The following is a 20,841-nucleotide window of genomic DNA, read 5'->3' as shown; positions in this document are numbered from 1 at the left end:
TTCTATTCAGTTTAATTCATTCTACTTGTCCATTAGAAGTGATCTATGAATTATAAGACATCCTGTACATAGATATAATAAAAATAAAATAAAATACTAAAAATAATATAATTATAATAACAAGAATTTTATATTAAAATTTAAAAAAATAAATGCCAGATTAGACAATAGAATCGTAATTATATGAATTTCTCTAGGACAATCTTTACCTTATCAAAAACTTTGTCGATAAAGAACTTATTGATTTTTAACTATTCAGTAATATGCATATCTCAAAAATGTTTTCTTTTAGAGGTTTTTGGATGTAATAAAAGGTTTATACATTTTATTTTTTTCAATAATTAGTAAACAGAGCCAATACTACCGATATAATTATAATATCTTAATAAATTTATATTATTTAAAAAAATTTTTTAAAATTTGATTATAGAAATTAAAATTTTTATTTTTTGTTTCATATTTACATTAATAGAACTCAAGAAATATTTTTAATAGCATTTATCAGTTTTATCTATCCTAATATAATGGAAGAAAAATATGGAATATTTAAATTATAGGAATAATCTTTTATTGAAAAACAGGAGAAGTCCGAATCTTTATTTGTCTATATAAATAATCGAACACAGTATAAATCTATAAATATAATAATCTATTTACAGTCGTGCGATGTATTAACGTAGACGTCCTACATCTTGTGATTTTCAGATCGAGGACGACCTTAACGTTAGTGACTCCCACATCGAAGAGGTAATGGAGACAAATATACCAGTGAGAATAATAAAATCCTTTACCTATATCCTCGACGATCAAACTAATGTCTCGTCTATCGGAAAACTTCATTATTCGCAAATAAATATTTTCCGATTTTCTAAAAAAATTGTTATATTTTTTCTTACTTCTTTTCTTTTACTTACTAGAAGCAGAGTTTTATATTTTCCAATCATTCTATATTGTATCATCAAAATCGCTTAAATTTAAATTTAAGAATTAAGAATTGTACATATAGATTCTATAATTTTATATATTAAATCGACTAATATAAATATCTAATCCGAAAATATCATGCCTGGTGCATTCGTTTGATCGTCAAGTCTTATGGACCGTAATGATGAACTTCATGTGGACAATAAATTATGGTGAGATTGACAGTGTGATATACATGATACTCTTTTGACTATGATGTATACTATACCATGTACGATATTAATTCGCATTTCCAGTTGCACTTTTAATTCTTGAGCCTCTATTCATAATAACCACTGTCGAGACTGACAGTTCAGAATAAATTCGGCTATATAACACAATCGTCATCATTAAAGATTATCGAAAGCTATGAAGTCATAGATATGTTACTAATTATTGAATTTTTTCCCAAAAACAAAGACTTATATGTAAAAAATTTATCCTGCATTTTTGACATATATATATATATATATATATATATATATATATATATATCTTTAAAAATTTTCTCCTTACCGATGCATATTATAAGAATAGAAGAGCGAATAATTTGAGAGAATCTATTAAATTTGAAGAGACAATAATTAAATATCAAAAATTATATTATCATATAATTGTCAATTTTTGGAAATGATAAATGCCACATACTTAGAAAGATTTCAACACGTCTCTTTATATCCATTAACTCCATTAAATTCCTTATAAATCGTTCTACTTGAGTACTCCTGGAAAAAGAGAAGCTTAAGAATCTCTATCGTACAAGATGAAAATTACCTATGTAAAAAGCATTGAATCATTTTATGCTCCGATGATAGTATCCGATGTATGAATATTCTCTAGCATCTGCTGCGCTTCAGTTTCCTTTTCCTTTTCATTCTGCTCTGCCCCTGATATCACGTAAACGGGCTGTTGGCTATAAGCGAGAAAGTGTTGGTCCATGGGAAACGTCTTCGTGGGATCTTTTACCTTCATCTGTAACGAATTTATTTAGAGTGTTTGTAGAGAATTGAGGTTGTAAATAATTCTCATGAACGTTAAAAATATTATTAGATATTTTTTTATAATATTAAAATATTAAATAAAATTTAAATTAAGATCTAGAAATAGAATATAAAGAATATAAAAAACAGATTCTCGTTGTCTCAATGAAGTTTTATGATGCTTTATGAATCTTTACCTTTTTGCGGTACAGCATCAATAGAATCACGAGGCTGCTAATGACAAAGGCGCTACTTGCTGCGAGCACGATCGTGGCTGTTTGGTAAAACGGCGTTTCCATTTGCGTGAGAATCTCACGTTGTTCTAACGCGACGATTCGACTCTGCGTGGCCACAGGTGTGGAGCGATGTGTAAAACGCGAGGTCGTTGCATCCGCGGACGAACCCAGCATGGATAACTTCTGAATTCGCGTGAGTTCTTCCAAATGGAATGCCACGTCCACTTTATTCGCGCCGACAATTTCGAAGCTCAAAATCGCTGAATCCTGATTAATTTCCACTCGAATGTCTTTCCGGAGTCTCGCACCGAGCTCATGCAGAAAATTTTCAGCCTCTTTGGCGAATCGCGTCTCATCTGTGGCCAGGAATCGACCGGGAAAACGTAACGTCACGTCTACAGCTTCGACTGGAGTGGGCACTAATTAATAAATATAATAATTAAATTGTGTTTGCATATAACATATACATGTACGTATATATTATACGATATTATTTTTAATTTATTCTCTACCTTGATATTTTTCAAACTTTTTTGGATTGCGACTCTTATAAAAAACAAAACATAAATACTTCCTTTTAACTTTTGAGTTGAATGAATTTAAAGATTATTTTACTAATTATTAATATATTTTATTACTATCTAAAGTCAAATATATAAATGGAAATTTTCGAGGTTTTTTGTAACTCCTTTGAATTAGTTACGCAATTCTCACTTTGAAAAACACTCTCTATTCCATGTCCAAATCTTAACACAGAAAGCTGTACTTTTAATAATCAAATTTTCATTTAACTTTATTATTAAAAATTGATTTAAATTTAAATTTAAAACATTTTTATTTATATTTGTCGAATTATTATAATGAAGATATTTAAAAAAAAAAAACTTCCACTTACAGCAAATGCTCGTTCCTTTAAAAAATGGTTCAGATCCGATCAATTGATTACCGGCTTCATCTACACACCAGCAAGTATCGCCGGCACATTGCGTAGGTTCAAATCTGCCCTGTGGGTCACATATCGCCGGCACGTGGCCTTTGTCCTTCATCGCCTGACATCTAGTTCCGAGGATCTTTTCTGTTCGTCGTTCATCCGTTTCCAAATTCAGCAGAGCGTCTTCCATGATTGCTTGAATTTCACGATCTATCTCTTGCGATTCTGGTCTTCTGCCACCTCGTCTGGCTTGCCGAAAGTTACACTTTGGCTCGGCGGCTCGAGTGAGCGAACCCTTAACCGGCTGGCCTTTTCGATTCACGCACCAGCAAACACCGACATGCTCCAAACACTGTACCGGTTCCCACGTTCCGCTTTCAGGATTGCACTTGGGTAGGAATGTAGGTTGTTTGAGTCGCTGCGACCGCTTCAAGTTCTTTTCACGTAGTCTTTCACATTGCGATAGTACAGGACACACAGTGTCGCACACCAGCCGGCTAGAGAAATCATTGTGACCTAAGGTACACTCGTGCTTGCGTCGGCATTCATTGCGTTCTGGATCGAAGAACCATCTCTCGGTCTCGTTAAAACCTGCGCTTGGATTACAGGGTACCCTTCGGGGTGGCTCAAAGCAGACTTCACGCGGTTTCGGGCAGCACACAGCGTACTCGTCCAACGGCGATAGCTCGCATTTGTGCGTCGAAGGACAATGACGACCATGCGGACCACAGATAGCGACCGAGCCGTTTTGATCGAGTAACGGTGAGCTATTTGGGCATGGATTATCCTTCTTTGGCAAGCAGACTGGTACCGGAGGACACGGCGGTGCGCTACACGCGACCTCCACCATCCGACACGCTTCGTTCTCACCACGGCACGTTACGCTGCGACACGGGTCGCGGCATGAACACGTTGGGCAGCCCGTGTCCGCGTCTAGCTCGAAGCCATCTGGACAGTCCAGCTTGCAATCGATTTCCGGACATCTCAAGGGTGTACTACAGCGCGGCACGATCCCTTCCAGAACTCGAGTGCCGGCGGCTTCTTTCCCCTCCTCATCTACGCACCAGCATATGCCATTGTGACATTGCACCGGCTCGAACGCGCCGTTGGTATCGCATCTGGGTATGTAGATTCTTCTCGCGGGTTCACCCGATTCTCTGGCGGCATGTTCGGCGACCGCACGAGCGTGTTGGCAAGCCGTGGCCATAACCGGTGCCACGCATTGCGTGCCGCAGCCGGTCGAGCAACACTTGTCGCCGGATGGGCACTCTTGATCATTGCTGCACTGTAGCTCGCAACTCGATGAGCTCGGCACGAGGTATGGGCACTGACCCGGCTTGGTTGTAAGACACGCCGGTACCGCCGGACAATATTCGTTCGGGCCGCAGTTCACGTCGATCATCGTGCAGGTCTCGTGCGGACCGCAGGTGACATCGTGGCACGGTTCGTGGCAACGACATTGTTCACAGCCGGCTACATCCACCTCATAACCATACGGGCAGATCAGATTGCAATACAGACGTTTACAGATCCTCGTGAGTTCCTTGATGGCTTCACAGTCGGCCGAGGCCGATGGATCCAGATCAGTCTTCAAGATTACTCCGCGATGATTCACGCATTTGCAGCTGGTATTATTGTGACATTGTAGAGATTTGTAACTACCATCTTGTTCGCATTGAGGAGCTGAGATTGCCAAGGACATTCCCTCCCTTGTACCTTCCATGCGATCGTTGAAGTCCCGCAGATATTCGCACACTAAACATTTTAGAAACATTTTCACGTGAAGATCTTAGAATAAAAACTTTAATTTAGATATTTATCTTTAATTTAATTAAACAATATATTTGTTGTTATTGTTAAGTATTGTAAATAGATAAATAGATAAATTTATTTATTATTATTATTTTTATTATTATTTTTATTTATTAAGATTGATAGAATTACTTGTGGGTGCTTTCGCGGGGCTTGACGGTTCCATACAGCACACCGATTGACCAGCTTCCAATATCATTGTGCATTTATAGCCGTCGGGACAAGTTTCATTAGTCGAGCAAGTCGCGGCGTTTCCATCCTGATCGATCAACGGTGTACCGAAATCGCAGGGACTCTTGTAGGTCTTCCTGGGTTTACATTCCGGTTTTGTCGGACAGAGAAAGTCGGGACAGCCGTTCTCCCGCTTTAGAATACATTCCTGTTCTTCAGGGCATGGAAATCTGTAAAAATAACAGAGGAATTAAGAACTACTCACTCTTTCTTTGTTATTACTAAAATAAATAATGAAAAAAATAACAAAAGAAGAAATTTATAATTTCATAACTTTGACTCACAAATAAGAGATTAATTATTGTTGCGTTGATATGCTTACCCCTCGCATGGATCATCGCATTCGCAAGTCGGACAACCGGAAGCGTCAGTTTTGAAGCCGTACTGGCAGACTTGGGCGCACTGTTGAAACGTGCAAGACGCCGGAAGTGAGCGTGCTTTGCTTATCGATCTACAATCAATCTTCTCGGCGGGACCCATGGATCCGGATATCTTTCTACCCTCGTCGTCCACGCACCAGCAGACAAGTCCGTTTCTCGAGCATTGTCTCGTCTCGAAACCTCCATCTGTACAATTATTTTATGTGTTAGAAGCTTTAATTCCATTGCTGCAGAATTCGCTTCTCACCTTCCGTGCATTGCGGAATATAGCCACGACCCTGACGCTCGGAGACACTGAGTATCTCGGCGAGCATGCGGTCGCGATGACACGCGCTCAGATCCTGAGGTATCACGCACACGTTACCACCGCAATGCTTGCTGCTGCAGCACTTTTGGGGACCAGGGCACTCGAGGTCATAACGACAGGTAGACCCGCATGAACTTGTCGTCGATTCCTCTGCAGGGCACGTGCCGGGTCGTTGCAGCTTCACGTTGGATGGACAACAGACCCCGTATTCCTGTTTGGGTTCTACCAGGCAGCTGTACATCGGCGGACAAGTTGGTTTACCTGGCGTGTCGCCGCAAAGGAATGGCCGTGGCGAATCGGTGATCTGCAAGGGTTCGCCCGCCGGACAGATTGTCGATAAGGATCTGGTCTTCCGACAGCTGGGTATCGGTGGACACGGCTCCCGAAAACAGCTCACGGCGATTAATTCGCATGTCTGTCCAGTCCCTGGACAGGTAACGTCGTGACAGGGATCCCGACACTCGCATTTGGGGCAGCCGGTGACCTCATTGATCTATCATATTGGGAAACACGGCGTTTTTCTATAATAAGAATCTTATGAAAGATTCCCCACCTCGCCTACATCTAAAATGGTATTCCATTTAAAAACACAAAAAAATTCCCCTTTTTATATCTTAATATATATCTTTAAATGTTTGCAGCCATTTACTTTCTAATAAAATTAGACCTTATAAATTATAACTGTACAGTCGTTTGTAAAATCGATTCACAAACGTTACAAGATATTTAGAAGTTTATTCTTGCAATATGAGAAACGATAGAAGAATCAAAAGAACAAAAAGAGGCTTGTTCCTGGACATTTTCAAAACTGATGATAATCTTTAACGCTGAACACATTAAGTGTAAAATATATAGATTTATATTGGATATACTTCGAATCCCAGAGGGCAGAGCATTCGACAGCTGTGGGCTGGACAATCGCGAGGCCTGTCACAGTCTATGACACTCTTGCTGGGCGCCCTGGTGCCGGGTATCTCGGCGCCGATCTCATTGACGCACCAACAGCTGCGGCCGTGTGGCTCGCATTGTATCCTCTCGAATTCGCCGGTCGCGTTGTTACACCGCGGCACGAACTGCGACGGACCCCGATCGCCGAGGGCCCGTGATCTTCTCACAGCCGCCAACGCCAGCTGTTCACATCCGGTCAGCTCGCCCGCGACGCAGCGGAGACCGCATGCGGTTTTGCAGCATCGTTCTCCCGGCATCCCCTGACATTCGTAGTCATTCTTGCAGGCCGGCGCTCTCGATGGACATACATTCTGTTCGACGAGAGACGGACATCGACCGGCAACTTTCAGCAGTGGCTCTGCGTGAAATGCAAATCATGCGATTTGTAAATCCAAACATAATATCGATATTGTATCGATATGGATTTAGTGTTAAGAAAAAAATTAACTAAGAATATGAAGTCATCATTTCTGAGCATTTCTATTTTGTAAATTAATATTTTCCTTCTCATATTAAAGATATAATTTAGAAATTTTCTAACTTTTCACATCAATTACTCGCTTTATTTCGACGGAATGTTAAAGTCGAAAATTTTTAGAATTCCATTTTCGATATCCAGAAGAAATATTAATTAATTATAAAAATAAAAACAATCGGAAATAACCGTGGTATTTCCGATTGATATTTCTATTGTTGATTCCTATAGTTTGTAAGATTCATTTCAGTATAAGATTTTGCATTTAAACTTTTAAATATTATTCAATCAGATTTAATATTAGCTATTGATTTTTAATTATCATGCTGATAATTGTAAACTATTCGCATTAATAATTCACGAATACATAATTGCAAGCAAAAAATAATAAGAATTTTGAATACATTTATAATACAATGTTTTTTAAGTATATTCAAATCGATATTAGAGAATAAAAAATTCAAATCGATATTAGAGAATAAAAAATAATCATCGCGTTTTACAAACAATTAAGATCTATAAATATAATAAATTAGAGAAAATCAAAATAATATTTAACAGAAAACATATAAATTAATAAAAGATAACAATTTTTAATAAAAAGCACAAAATAGTACAAAAGCGTATGCTCAGTGCCACATTGTGAGTTCAGATTTAAGCTGGTTTAATAGGTTTATTAAGAAATTAATAAGTTCGCTTTAATAAGTTCCCGCGAGATGAGATGTTTTCTCGGATGAGAAAAGTTGGAGTAGCGTTTTTGAACACGCTTGGACTAAAGTGTAGCACAACGATGATAATAATAATAATAATAATAAAAATAGCTGGACTCAACAGCTAACGGTTCCTCGGCATCCTACTGCCACACTTACTATACTTACCTAACGTGCTATGAGCGCATTTCAAGGCGGTACCGTGATAGCGAGTGTCTCCAAGCATTCAAAAAAGAAAAAAAGAACATGCGCCAAAATGGGATGAACGAATGAAAAAGTTAATCTATAAAAAGTTACTATGAAAAAATGGAAATAGATATATGGAAGCAAATAACTCTTAAAACAATTGCTAAAGTATAAGATTCATGTAACAAACAATTTTTACAATTTTTTTTTTTTTTAATTTCAATTGGAATTTCTAATTACAAGAAGATCAATGTACATTAAATGTCTTAAAATACAAATTACATTAAATGTTTTTCAATTCGAAACATTTAAACTCTCGTAGCAAATTTATGCACGATGCGATGGGTGTTTGCCATCCGCGTTCCGTTACATGACACATATTAATACGCGGAACGGTGATGCACGTTCATGTGACAAATGAAGAAAGTGTCCGACTCAGACAGGCACACACGAAAAGAAAATCCACCCGAATGGATATTCCATTTAGGTATCTCCTAGCGAAAGTCCTCAGTACGCTATATATATCAGCGTGTGCAGTGACTATTAATCTGCCGCCCGTAGTATTTTTTGAACGTGGATTTTTTCATCAAAACAGAGTTTCATCAAAATCCAGGTGAAATTCGAGAGGCTTTAAACGCCGTGCGTTCAATTACCCAAATTTCCGATTCGTCATAGATATTCTCGTCTCTTTCGTTCTCTAGATTTATATCATGTAATAGAATATAACAATTCTACATTATATAATTAAATAATTATATAATATTACATAGAATTTTATGCTGATATATACAAAATAGAATTTTACATTGCGTTAGCGTAGAATTTTACGCTGATATGTATATATGTATCAGTTCTTCAAGACAGCAAAAATCTATTGTCTTCTATTGTATTTCAATAAGCGTTACAAATGGATTTAATATATATTACATTGCTGAAGCCAGCGTATCCTCGTATCCTCGATACAATTCTCTTTTAAAAGAGAGAAAAATGATAAGAGGAAGGAAAAAAAGAGAAAGAAAAAAGGGGGTAGAGAAAGAAGTAGAGAAAGAAACAGAAGAGAAGGCGAAGGGATATTTTAATGGTGTGGGAGAAATTCAATTTGTTATTGACATGCAAATCGGGTTGCCCTCGATATTTATTGAGAAGATGCATCCTGTTGTAACACATCGCGATAAGAATCGATTGCCGGAATACGAAATCGTCAGGGAAGTCTCTAATCAGAGTAATATCGCGTTATATCGTTAGATATGCTATTTAATTCGCTGATTCGAATATACATGCATTGCTTTTCCGATCATCTCTACGTCATGTACGTTAATGATCCGTGTAATTCATGCGTGTACGCACGCGTATGACGTATGCGAAATTCGTAACGCTACGATTACCAAGCGAATATCGAGCATTACAACCGATTTGATTCTAAGTTTAGATTCCAAAACTACGCGTGAAAACGCTCTCTATTTATCTCTATTTATATAGTAACAGTAGAATTGCTGCGCATCATTTTTCTATGACGTGGAAAATGAAATTTATTCACAAATTTTTAATTATTGTTGTAAACAAACAGATCTCGTTTATTAATAAATAGTTTTTAAGGATCATTATGGAGAAAATTTAAAGAAAGCCTTCGTTATTTTTTCTTTGATTTTGTATATAAATATTGTTATAAAAATTGACTAATTTATTAAATTAAAAAAAAAGGATATAAACAAGAGATATAAAAATACGAAGTTTTAAATTTTAAAGGAGTGATTCAAATAATATATAACGTTGCACGATTTAAAATGTCGAAATACACGATGAAGATGTCAATTTATTTTCCAAAGATACTTTTTTGTAATCGCATTAATTATCTATTTTTTAACACTATTTACGCACGCATTGGATAAAGATGTCTAACGAGGAGGAAATAACGAAGCAACAAAAAAAAATAGAAAAAATAGAGCGCATACCAGCGGTGATCGATGTCGACAGCGAGAGAACGAGTAGCAGACAAGTCGACGACACCCACACAACGGCGCAGGCAAGCCCACCGTTGCAGAAATCACGGCGCATCCTCAGCACATCAAGTAATTTTTGAGCCGGCCGCTATTATCTGGAACAGTCACAATTGTGCCTTGATTAAAATACGAAAAAAATCCAATCGTCGCGATAATCGATAGGAACGCTAATTTAAAGGCTACATGAAAAGCCGTAGTCGTCTGGCTCCACCATTTTTCTCCTTTCGAAACGAGAGTAAAATAGCTCTGTCCGCTCTGTTCGCTTCAACGTGACGCACTCTTAATAAATTAACGGCGAAGTCCGTTGACTCTTCTTTCAAGTGCACCATCTTTGTGGAAATATCGTTATCCGATGTAGAGTCTCTCCTCTTTTTCGTAATCACCGTGAGTCAGAGACTCTCCCCTTTAAAACCCGGGGAATAACAATGGAAGTTATGTCTCCTTATTCGTTATGCCGCGGGGAATATTCTAATGCGCTCTCTCCTACGTTATTCATGAGCCAAACTCGACTTCAGATCTACGAATTGTCAGACCGTTTTCGTTTCTTCTTTCTCATTTTCTTCTTTTTATATCTCATTACAAGCTCGGCTGTGACGTATCGTTTCTTTTCATCGCGACGATTATCCCGCCGTTGCCCATTGTAGCCATTGTGAGATTCTTCACAGAATGGTTACAATGTAATTAAAAAATAAAAACAAAAGAATTGTAACAATCGTACTCTATCTAATGTAATTACAATTTCAATATTGGTAAATTGATTGATTGCGTGAGACATTCTGATTGGATATCATTGCTATTATTAGAGACAGAAATAAAAACACATTATTATTAATAACAGACATCATTAATATTAGTTCAATAATATTTATGGGAACAGAGTTAGATACATTTTAGGAAATATGATTTAACACAGAAGATAAAATTTTTATGAATGCGCTCTAAAAAAGACGGCTTCGCCGTGATCAATACCGACGAAAGTTATGCCTGTGAGTACGCAATAAATATTTCAAGCGTTATTTTCGATGTATCTAAGCTCTAGAATGCAAAGAAGCCTATCGCTCCCCTCACGGGACGGTCTTTAATGCACCTTACTTCGTGATTTATATGGCGATAGCTGGCAAGGCTGCTCGACGGTGAAATTACCGGCGCGTTGCGGCGGTTACATCCTCTGGGAAGTCCTCGAATTTAGGGTGTGTAGCCCGGCGACATGAATAATGCAACGATAGTGGGATATGGCCGTAATGCCACGCCACTTCTTGGTGCATGATGGCAATTACGTGTAGCAATCGCGTCGAGATTATACGAGATTGTCATTAGCCTGTTGTTGACCGTCAACGGAGAAGTGATTTCTACGTATTGCGATAAATTGCGGTTGATGAAGATGCGAGAGGATTTTTCTCTATTTCATTAATCTCGATTTTCTCGGGATTTTTATTTTAATAAATAAACAAAGAAAAAGACGATGCGACTCAAAACTGAAATTAAATAATTCTAATTGAATTTCTATTTAATATAACCGTTTGTTTTACCTCTTTGGGACGTTTTTTTGACAAATAAATCAAAACGATGCGATCCAAAAATATGGAATTTTATTTAATTAACAGGTACTTCTTTTCGCTATGTCTTTTTGTGCTGAAGAATATATTCTATTATAAACGCAATGGTTAAAGATAAAAGTTATATTTATCCCTTATAATAATACCAATCGCATTCGTTCGAACGACCTCAATAAAACGTAACGAACTCGATCGTGCGAGAAAGTTTGCATTAATGTTCGCGCATTATTTAAGGTATCATTGCTCATTAATTATTCGTGAGAGTAAAAATAAAGACGGTAGGTAAATGGATCATAAGGTGAATTTGATTGAAATAAACGCGTATTTTAATTCAGAGAATATGATAATTATGAACATAATGGAGAAGTAGATACAAGAATAATTCCGCATATGGAAAACTGAACATTTTCATCCTTAAAATTAGTTTTATCAAGCTTTTAAAAAAAGGTACATTTGATTACCGTTATATAGAATCGTTCAATCATAATTTTATTGTACTTTCTGAAAGTAAAAAGAATAAATAAAAAAAGTCGCTCTATAGTTAGATACATAATCAGTCGCATAAAACAATTTCCATATTCGTGTAAACGGTAGAATGTGATATGGTAATATTATATATACTGCAATATAATAAATGGAATATTATCTGTTGAATGGAATAATTATTGTTAAATCAAACAATCGAATCAAGCGCTGAACGTTCGTCAACCTTTATTACGCTTTGGAGCACGTTCTGGATGCGTTTATATTGATATTAGTTATCGTTTTGTAGTTCTCATCTCCACTATCGAGTTTCTACTTATTCGTGATATTTTCCTCAACGGTCCATATAAGCGACTGCATACGTCTACTCTCTCACGGTTGATTCACCGGATGTGGGTCACTCGTCGTCGTCAGCGTCTTCCTTCCGGATCTTGGCCTTTAACTTTCTATTGTCGTGGCATCGTATGGATTCCCGAATGCGTCATCGTCGGTACACTTTCGTGAGAAAAAGAGGAGAGGAGAAAAAAAAGCGGCCGCGCTTATGAAAGAAGGCAAGGTCCGCATATCTTCCAAGGAAAGAATCTCGATTCCGTCGGGCCTGTCGGTCGTCGGAGAATCGTGAATGAGAAAAGAAGTCGAAGTCGCGCCGGAATCGAGGAATGGCCGATCGGCCGAGAAACACGAGAAAAAAAGAAGCGAGGCATCACCCGTCGTAGCCTCTTACATTCTTCGCGAATAATAAGTGGTACGGTCGTGTAATAAATGCCACGGTGCGATTTTAGTGGCGACAGGGTAAACAAATAACTACTGCATACTTGATGGCACTATGTGACATTATTATTAAATGTGCTCAGAATTCAGTATTGAGATGCAGTAGATGTCTTGAAATTTCTAGCTTTAACGACTGCCACATGAATCTTCTTCAAATGTGTAAAATTCAAGATTTCGTTGAATATAACATCTGAAATTGATTTCTGCGCGATTAACTCGAACGTATTTTAATTAAATATTAATTTTTTCAAATTGCTGATTAATATAATAGAATTATTAAATATAATAAAAAAAAAAAATACAAGACATGTGGAACAATTTAGTTTTATATTTTGCATCAATATGTAAACTTCAAAGAAGATTTTAATTTCTTTAGAAAAGTTTAATTTTTTTAAAAAAACGTTACATCTTTTCCGATCAATCAATACCTTCATTACCGTGATTTTACTCGAATAATAATGGTTTTGACGTTTCACGCTGGAAATTGCGCACTCAAACGCAAAGTGCACTTGGCTAATGGCTGCATAGCGAGGTAGAAACAGTTATACGCGAAAGTTATCTCGAGCCTTTGTTTAATGTCATCGGTGCTTTCTCTAGATTCTATTAAAGCATTGTCGTGTATAAACGCTTTATAGAAATCATTATATTTTTCGCAAATGTTACTTTAGATTTTCTCCCAAATTATCATCGTTACTTCACAAAAAATATCATACAATTTATGATTATGTTAAACAATTTTAATACATCATTTCTTTTTATTTTCACTCTCTCATCTTATCATTTACTTGCGTTTTTGAATATATATATATTTATATATATATTTATATATATATATATATATATATATATATTTATATATATATATATATATATTTCCTCAGAATTGCATTATATAATTTTTATTTACTTTTTAATGATAAATATAAGTATGGGATTTATTATCTATATACTTTTAAGGGGATCTATCTCGGATTGAACATTAATTTCCTTGTTTACTCTTTCTTTTTTTTTCATGTCTCTATACATCTCTAAAAGTATCATACATTCGTTTGTTGGTTTTATGTAGAACGTGCTTCGTAAGCTTTTGCAATATTCACATCTACAAATGGAAGTAAGATAGAACCTTGGCTTCTCAAAACTTTGCAGCTCTCTCTTGGATCACGAAATCCAAGCAATACTATTATTTTGCGGAACTTCTGGAAGTACATAGGCATATTCAGAACTTTCTTTCGAGAGGGGTTTTTATCAATTCTGTTAATATATGAATAACAACTTTTTGCGTTAATGAATTGCTTGTTTAAATATTTTAGAGCTTGGAATATCTCCTCGTTCCTGATTTTAAATGAGAAAAGTATTAGGTTTTGTAAATTGTAACTTTAACTTTATTTTAATTGCTTTTTTTAAATTTTGGGGGAGGATTTCAACTCTTCAAATCCTTCCCTTTCTCCACTTAATGGGACACTCATGTGAAGGTATAATCTGTTAATAAAAATATTTTTCACAAAACTAATTTACGATTATGTCTAAATAAAATATTTGATATGCAAATACCGGGGCTAAAGAACATGTGCCTGCTTCCGAAAAGCTCCAATATTTATGGTGGATACCATAGACCGGACGAGACTCTCGTTCGTAATTGTCAGAATCCGGTGGAGGCATGCCAAATCTTGTGCGAAATGAATATGTGGAAGAACGTATGTTGCATACTTAATAAGGGAGATAGTGGCCAATAGCGCTTCAAAATTACGTGCACGATTCATCTTTTTTAATTGCACAGTCTCTTGCTTCTGAGAGCCGTACGCGTTGAATCTTGTGGTAGCCAAAACGGCAGTCCAGTAAGGTCTAGTATATAATTTTCTTACGCGTGTATTATTAATAATTCGTGCTTTCATATTCTATAAATGCGTTTTATTGGAATGCATTAGCAAGTTTATATTATGCAAACATTAAGCTTGCATTACATTTAGAAATTCATATTTTACATAACATCGTAATATGATTTTTAACATATCAATTTGCATAAAATAAAACTGACGCCAATTAGAAGATTAAATATAAAGATAAATATTTTATATCATACAGTTTTATCAAATTGGATATAAAATTGTGCTCTATTACTCTTTGTAGAATATTTTTTATGTATTTACTTATTATTATTCTGTTTTAGATTTTTAGTATTTCTTTTTTAATAATCAATATATCGATAAAAGACATAAATTTCAATTAGATTATTTTTTATATAAATCAAGATTATATGTTTAAATTTTGTAAAGAGAATAATTTTTGATTTGATAACAATAGATATTTTGGGAGTTAAAAAAGAAAGAGAATATATTATTAAGCAAAACTTCATCTTTGGATCATCTGCTGGATGGATAAATATAATAAGTTTATAATTACTCCTCTTACTCGTACGAAGATTTAATCAATATAAGTCATAGAACGATATTCGGTCAAGATAATTAATTATTACGTTATACAGAATGTCATAAATAGAAATTGTTTGAAATCTGAAATTGACTTTTGCTCAGAGGAAATATCAAAATGTTTAATTGACGAATTCTTGAATAATTAAAGACTAAAAGAATTTGTGATAAACTAAACTTCAGGAAGGGATATAAATGTTGAAATCACATTTATCTGTTAATTTCTTAAATTGACATTATATTTTGACAGAGTTTTAAAAGTAAAAATATAATTATAAAAATGAAAAAACTTACATATCTATGAAAGCTTATTTACGAAATATCTATAGAGATATATATATTACAGATTAAAAGTCTCGAAAATCGCATTAAACGATTACTTTTCTCAATATTTTTGCTATGAAACATTATCTTTAAATTAATAAAAAAGTTGTGTTTGAAGCCACAGTAATAATCATTGAGTCAGAAATATCTTGTAAAGGCAAATGCATCGATATAAATCGATGCAAGCAAAAAGCGTTGTAGGCCGCACAAACCCTGGTCGTTCCGATCTGATTAGCACGCTGATATAACATTCAATTTCCCACAGCAGGTTGCTGGTAGATTATATGGATATCTTTGGATGATATGCGTTCCAGATCGCGTCTCCCGAATGTAGACGACCGGAAGAGTAAATGTGCGATTGAACGGTTCGATGGGTGAGTTGTTTTTTGCATACTGTTGCAAATTTTTATTCGAATGGAACCGCACGGAAGTGTGTCATCTCTTCACAAAGCTAAACTGTAATGAAAATTGGAAAATAACGGATGTTCGGCTGCCAGAACCAGATATTTTATATACTATAGATATGGAGTCTAAAAAAAAGATAAATGGAAAAAAATACGACCAAAAAAAATCTTTAAAAAGAATAGAGGAAAAAGTTTTTTTTTGATAGATAGAAATATATATATATTTAGATAGAAATATATATATATTTTTATCTATTAAAAAAAGACTTTTTCCTCTATATATTATAAAATATCTTAAAAATAATGCAATTTTATATATATATATATATATATATATATATATAAAATTGCATTATTTTTTATCTATCAAAAAATTTTTTAAGAAGAATTTAATCTTTTTGATTTTAATTAATTAAAATATTTAAAATTATATTTCTAATTTATAATCGATATATGGTCTTGTAATACTATAAAAAATTTTGATTGGAAAAATATTATTGATTGATTTCATTGTAATAGGAACATATACGTATAAAAGAACCGAAAATAAAATAAAATCTTGAGGTAATTTCAAAATAAAATGAAAAAGTAAAATAAAATATATTATTATATTTCACGAAAGAACTAAATAACCAGGAGAGAAAAAGAAGAAAAAGAGATTATATTATCTCAATGATTATCTTTATCTGTATATTGATTAGTATGCTATCTTTTATAGAGCAAGAATCTACGTTGTGTTTGAATTAATAAAAACATGGCAAATTTAAATCTGTAAATATATAATATATGTAAAATAAAAAACAGATGTATAAAATAGCTTGATATTTAAATCCGATTTTTTTTTCAATTTTATACATGTTTCAATCAAAATAATTGAAATTTCAAATTCTATGATACACGTTTAAACACGATGCAACATTCTTTTCCAGAGCATAGGAATTATCTTGTTTTATTACGTCACGTAATCCCCATGACGGAAACCAAAGTGCATACAAAATCGGGACGAGTGTGCGAGTTGATGCGAGAAAAAAGAAACTTTTTCGCTACAAAATAAAAATCACTACCGACTGTTGGCCTCGGTCGACGTTGCTCCGAAACCAACGACCCACGTATTTCTACCTACGGACATTTCCTCTCGTGGGACAAAACGCCAGGGAAATTCTTTCATTCACTAGAGTCCTTTTTCCAAAAATATCGCGATATTCTGGTAATGTTGCATCGCCGTTACGAGTGGTTTAAAAAGTAATTTTTGCTATTTTGAATCACGTACTCGTATGTGGAACCAGAATTTTGTGGAACCAAATGCAACAGTCTAAAGTCACCAAAATTATTAACATTGCGCTTGTAATGATTTATTAAAAAAAGTACAAGGTGTTGTATATATTTCATCCATTTAATATTATGCATAGAAAGAATTATTTTGTTCAAGAATATAAAAGTTTAATATGAGTCTGAAAATAATTTTATTGAATGATCAAAATAATTATGCAGAATACTTAAATCTGATGATTATATTGTATTAATTTTTAATATTCTGACAACCAATTTAAGAGTCTGTATAAATCTTTTAATAATCTAATACAATTATTTTCTTTTTATCTGTATGTGGTCAAATTTTTAGACATTTCAGCAGAGTTGTTCTTTTCATGAAGATAAAAGCAAAAAGTAATTAAAATATAAAAAGAGATACTCTCAATTTCAATTTTTGTTTAGTTGCAGCAAGTAAATTATAAGCAACAAATCATAAAATTTTCTATATTCGTAGTCGGCTTGTGAATAAAACAAAAAAAAAAAAGAGAGAGAGATACGGCAGTATAAACCGTCTCTCTCTTTCTCTCTCTCTCTCTCTCTCTCTCTCTCTCCTGTCGGAAGTTACGAGCGCGCCACTGTTTTCCTCGCGCAACGCTATTGGAAATTCTTTGTGTGCTTTTGAAAGTAACGCGACGGGTGTTGTCAGCTAGGCGACTACAAAGTACTGCAGATTGCTACAGAGAAGCACAGAGGAGCATTGAAAAATTTTCTTTTGCCCAAATATTTCGATACTTCATCTCATCGATTGAAACGTCACATCATATTGTTCTCTTTGAGCATTTATTCATATAGACGAAATTTTATGGATTGATGAGAAATGAAAAATTCGAATTCACAAAAATCATTTGCACGAGTTAGATTTTAATAAAATTGGAATATACCGCCGAACTTAGATTGTTCAAATGGAACCTTTCGCTACGTCTAGTAATCGCGGAACGTGTTACTACACATGATGGATATGTTACGGCAAATTTAATTTAATTTACGCGTTTCGTTACGACATATTAATGTTCATAAATTTAAGTTTACCTGTGTTCTCTCGGTCGAAAGTTCCTTGGAACAGTGATGGAACGGGCACGCGTGAAGAAAAAAAAAAAAGAAAGAAACTGCTTTCACGTCCGCGTCGCGCGAGGACGAAGATATCGCGGAAATAGAAAACGTTATACAACGCGGTAACAAACGGCGACTCCGTCGCGATTCGAGGCGAAGATTCCGCTATGTGCCGGGCACGCTATTTGAAAATTCTTAGCGGTGCATCCCGTGCAAATGCACACGCGAGGTGTGCACGGGCAGGGCACGGTTCGGGAAAACGTGCGTTTATATGGATATCGCATTCCAGCTGCTTTAGAAAGTATTTGCGCGGGGAATCAGTCAACTCGGGCACGGTATCGATTTATGCAAGAATTTATAGAAAAGATTATAATATTTAACAAGATATACATTAATTGAAATATACAGAGAAGTAAAATTCACCTCCTTTTTTTAGAAATGAAGTACACTTGCGTACCCTCTTGCTCACCCTCTTAAATTTCCATGTTCAAGCTAAATAAGACTCTCTTAAATTTTTCAACAAGTTAAATAAAGTACTTTTTTAAATTTTCTTTTTACAAGTTACATAAATAGATTTTACTATGTCGTTACGTTTAAATTTAAAGAAAAATAAATAATATATGTTTATAAGAAAAATAAATAATATATGTTTCAAAAGACATTGCTTGAGAAAGAGGAATTTGACGTTTGCTGCAAATAATTTTTTGGTGGTATTACGCATGTAAGCTTTACACGGAAAGTTATACCACAAAAATGCAGGAAATATAATGCTCGATTACGATGTACCGCATAATGTCTATAAAAAGTTTCGATACGATCACTTTCTATTTAAGTGCTGAAAGAGTTACGAATATGAAGGCGGAATTTGTTTTAATCCTACTACTATAATAGATATAAAAAAAGACGCGGAAATTTACTGTTCATTTAAGCAACAAATAACTCTCATAACTCTGTACTCCTGCGAAAAAATGAGTATTCGCAAATTTTTACGAAAGCGACAGGTTGAATATCGAGGCGATTTACTGGAGTTCATGGTTTAATGTAAACTATTTAAAAAAAAAAGATTAAGTTATCCCTTGGAATCCCCACGATACTCTTCTTCTCGGGGAATATCGGGGGATCCGTTTAAGCCTTATTCTAATCGCGGCCTGGAAAGTATTTTCTCGGAGGGAAAAGAATTTCTCCGCGCTCATAAATAAATCAGCGAACATCTCGTGATGAGAAAGAAAGATTTTTCGCATGTTGAGAATATATCTCCGCTAGAAAGTTATTGGTGTTTTATAATTTTTTTGTGAAAAATCGATTCATTTGTCTGACGATCTCAGAAAAGCATATTTCGATTTCAATTTGTTCGGCGTAACAATATGAATTTTTGTTTCAGAAAAAATAAAACCATAGTTTAATAGAACTACCAGTAAACAATTATTCAGTCAATTTATTTTGCTTTTATTTTTTTATAAACCAAGATTTTTTTTAGAGATCTAATTAATTTGACAATTTGTATTGTCTTAACAATTTATTACTATATGTAAATTTTACAACAGAAAATTGATCATTAATCATTTTTCTATCGTCAAGAAAAGATGACAGCGTACATAAATACATAAATACATAAGAAGAATTACATTAAAGATGTGTAAAATGAACACGGTATGAAATACAGAGTTGCAGAATATAAAGAAAATATTCTTAAAAAGACTTGCATTTAGCAGAAATATTAATAAAATTTATATAAATTATGATAATATACATTTCAAAATTAAAAAGGTGTTATTCTTGACTTGTTCGAGAGAAAACCTCTGTTTTCACCAGCGTCATTGCAAATTAAAACTCACCTCGCGATCGTAGACGTATCCGTTCGCGAGGATGATGCCGACGACCGGAACTCGTGTAAAATCCTTTCGAGGTAAACCCCTTTGAGTTAGCACCCCGCGTGAAAAATCGCGTGCGGTAGCACCGCGCGACGACGCGTCACGACTGCGCTTCGTTTTATTTACAACGACGACACGGCGACGCCGCTCTCGTGTGGTCCTCCGACGCGCGTCTCTCGCTTCTTCCGCTCAGTCCGCGCAGAACGACACCCGTATACTGGTTCTCGGCTGGCCCGCCGCTCGGCGGCCTCGTATGATGACCCCCTTCTAGAATTCTACGGCCCTACTGGCGACGTACGACACGATCACCACCACCGCGTCGCACCGTGACGTCGGCTCGGGATCGAAATCGATCGCCGAAAGAAGATTTCGGGAGAACAATTTCGCGGAAAGAAACAGTCTCGCTGGAAGTAGATCTGAAGAATAATTTTGTCGAGCCATCGAAATATAGGACGTTCGAATTAATTGCTAGAATATAAAAAATTC

General features: G+C 35.2%; 1 protein-coding gene across 1 annotated transcript; it reads right to left on the bottom strand.

The window, feature by feature from the left end:
• Window positions 1-565: 565 nt before the first annotated feature.
• LOC105428545 (uncharacterized) lies at window positions 566-20,640 on the bottom strand. The gene is made up of 9 exons (XM_011640921.3): window positions 20,320-20,640; window positions 10,112-10,254; window positions 6,713-7,146; window positions 5,781-6,333; window positions 5,476-5,719; window positions 5,055-5,323; window positions 3,075-4,865; window positions 2,141-2,598; window positions 566-1,935 (listed from the first exon to the last, which is right to left on the bottom strand). Exons 2-9 carry the CDS (start codon window positions 10,212-10,214, stop codon window positions 1,762-1,764), a joined length of 4,026 nt encoding a protein of 1,341 aa, XP_011639223.2. The 5' UTR covers window positions 10,215-10,254; window positions 20,320-20,640; the 3' UTR covers window positions 566-1,761.
• Between the last annotated feature and the right edge of the window lie 201 nt (window positions 20,641-20,841).

The sequence above is a fragment of the Pogonomyrmex barbatus genome, unplaced genomic scaffold (genome assembly GCF_055798465.1).
Source record: "Pogonomyrmex barbatus isolate J1 unplaced genomic scaffold, ASM5579846v1 scaffold9, whole genome shotgun sequence".
NCBI classification, from domain to species: Eukaryota; Metazoa; Arthropoda; class Insecta; order Hymenoptera; family Formicidae; genus Pogonomyrmex; species Pogonomyrmex barbatus.
Note: the sequence above shows the minus strand (reverse complement) of the source record. Positions and strands in the feature narration are given on the sequence as shown.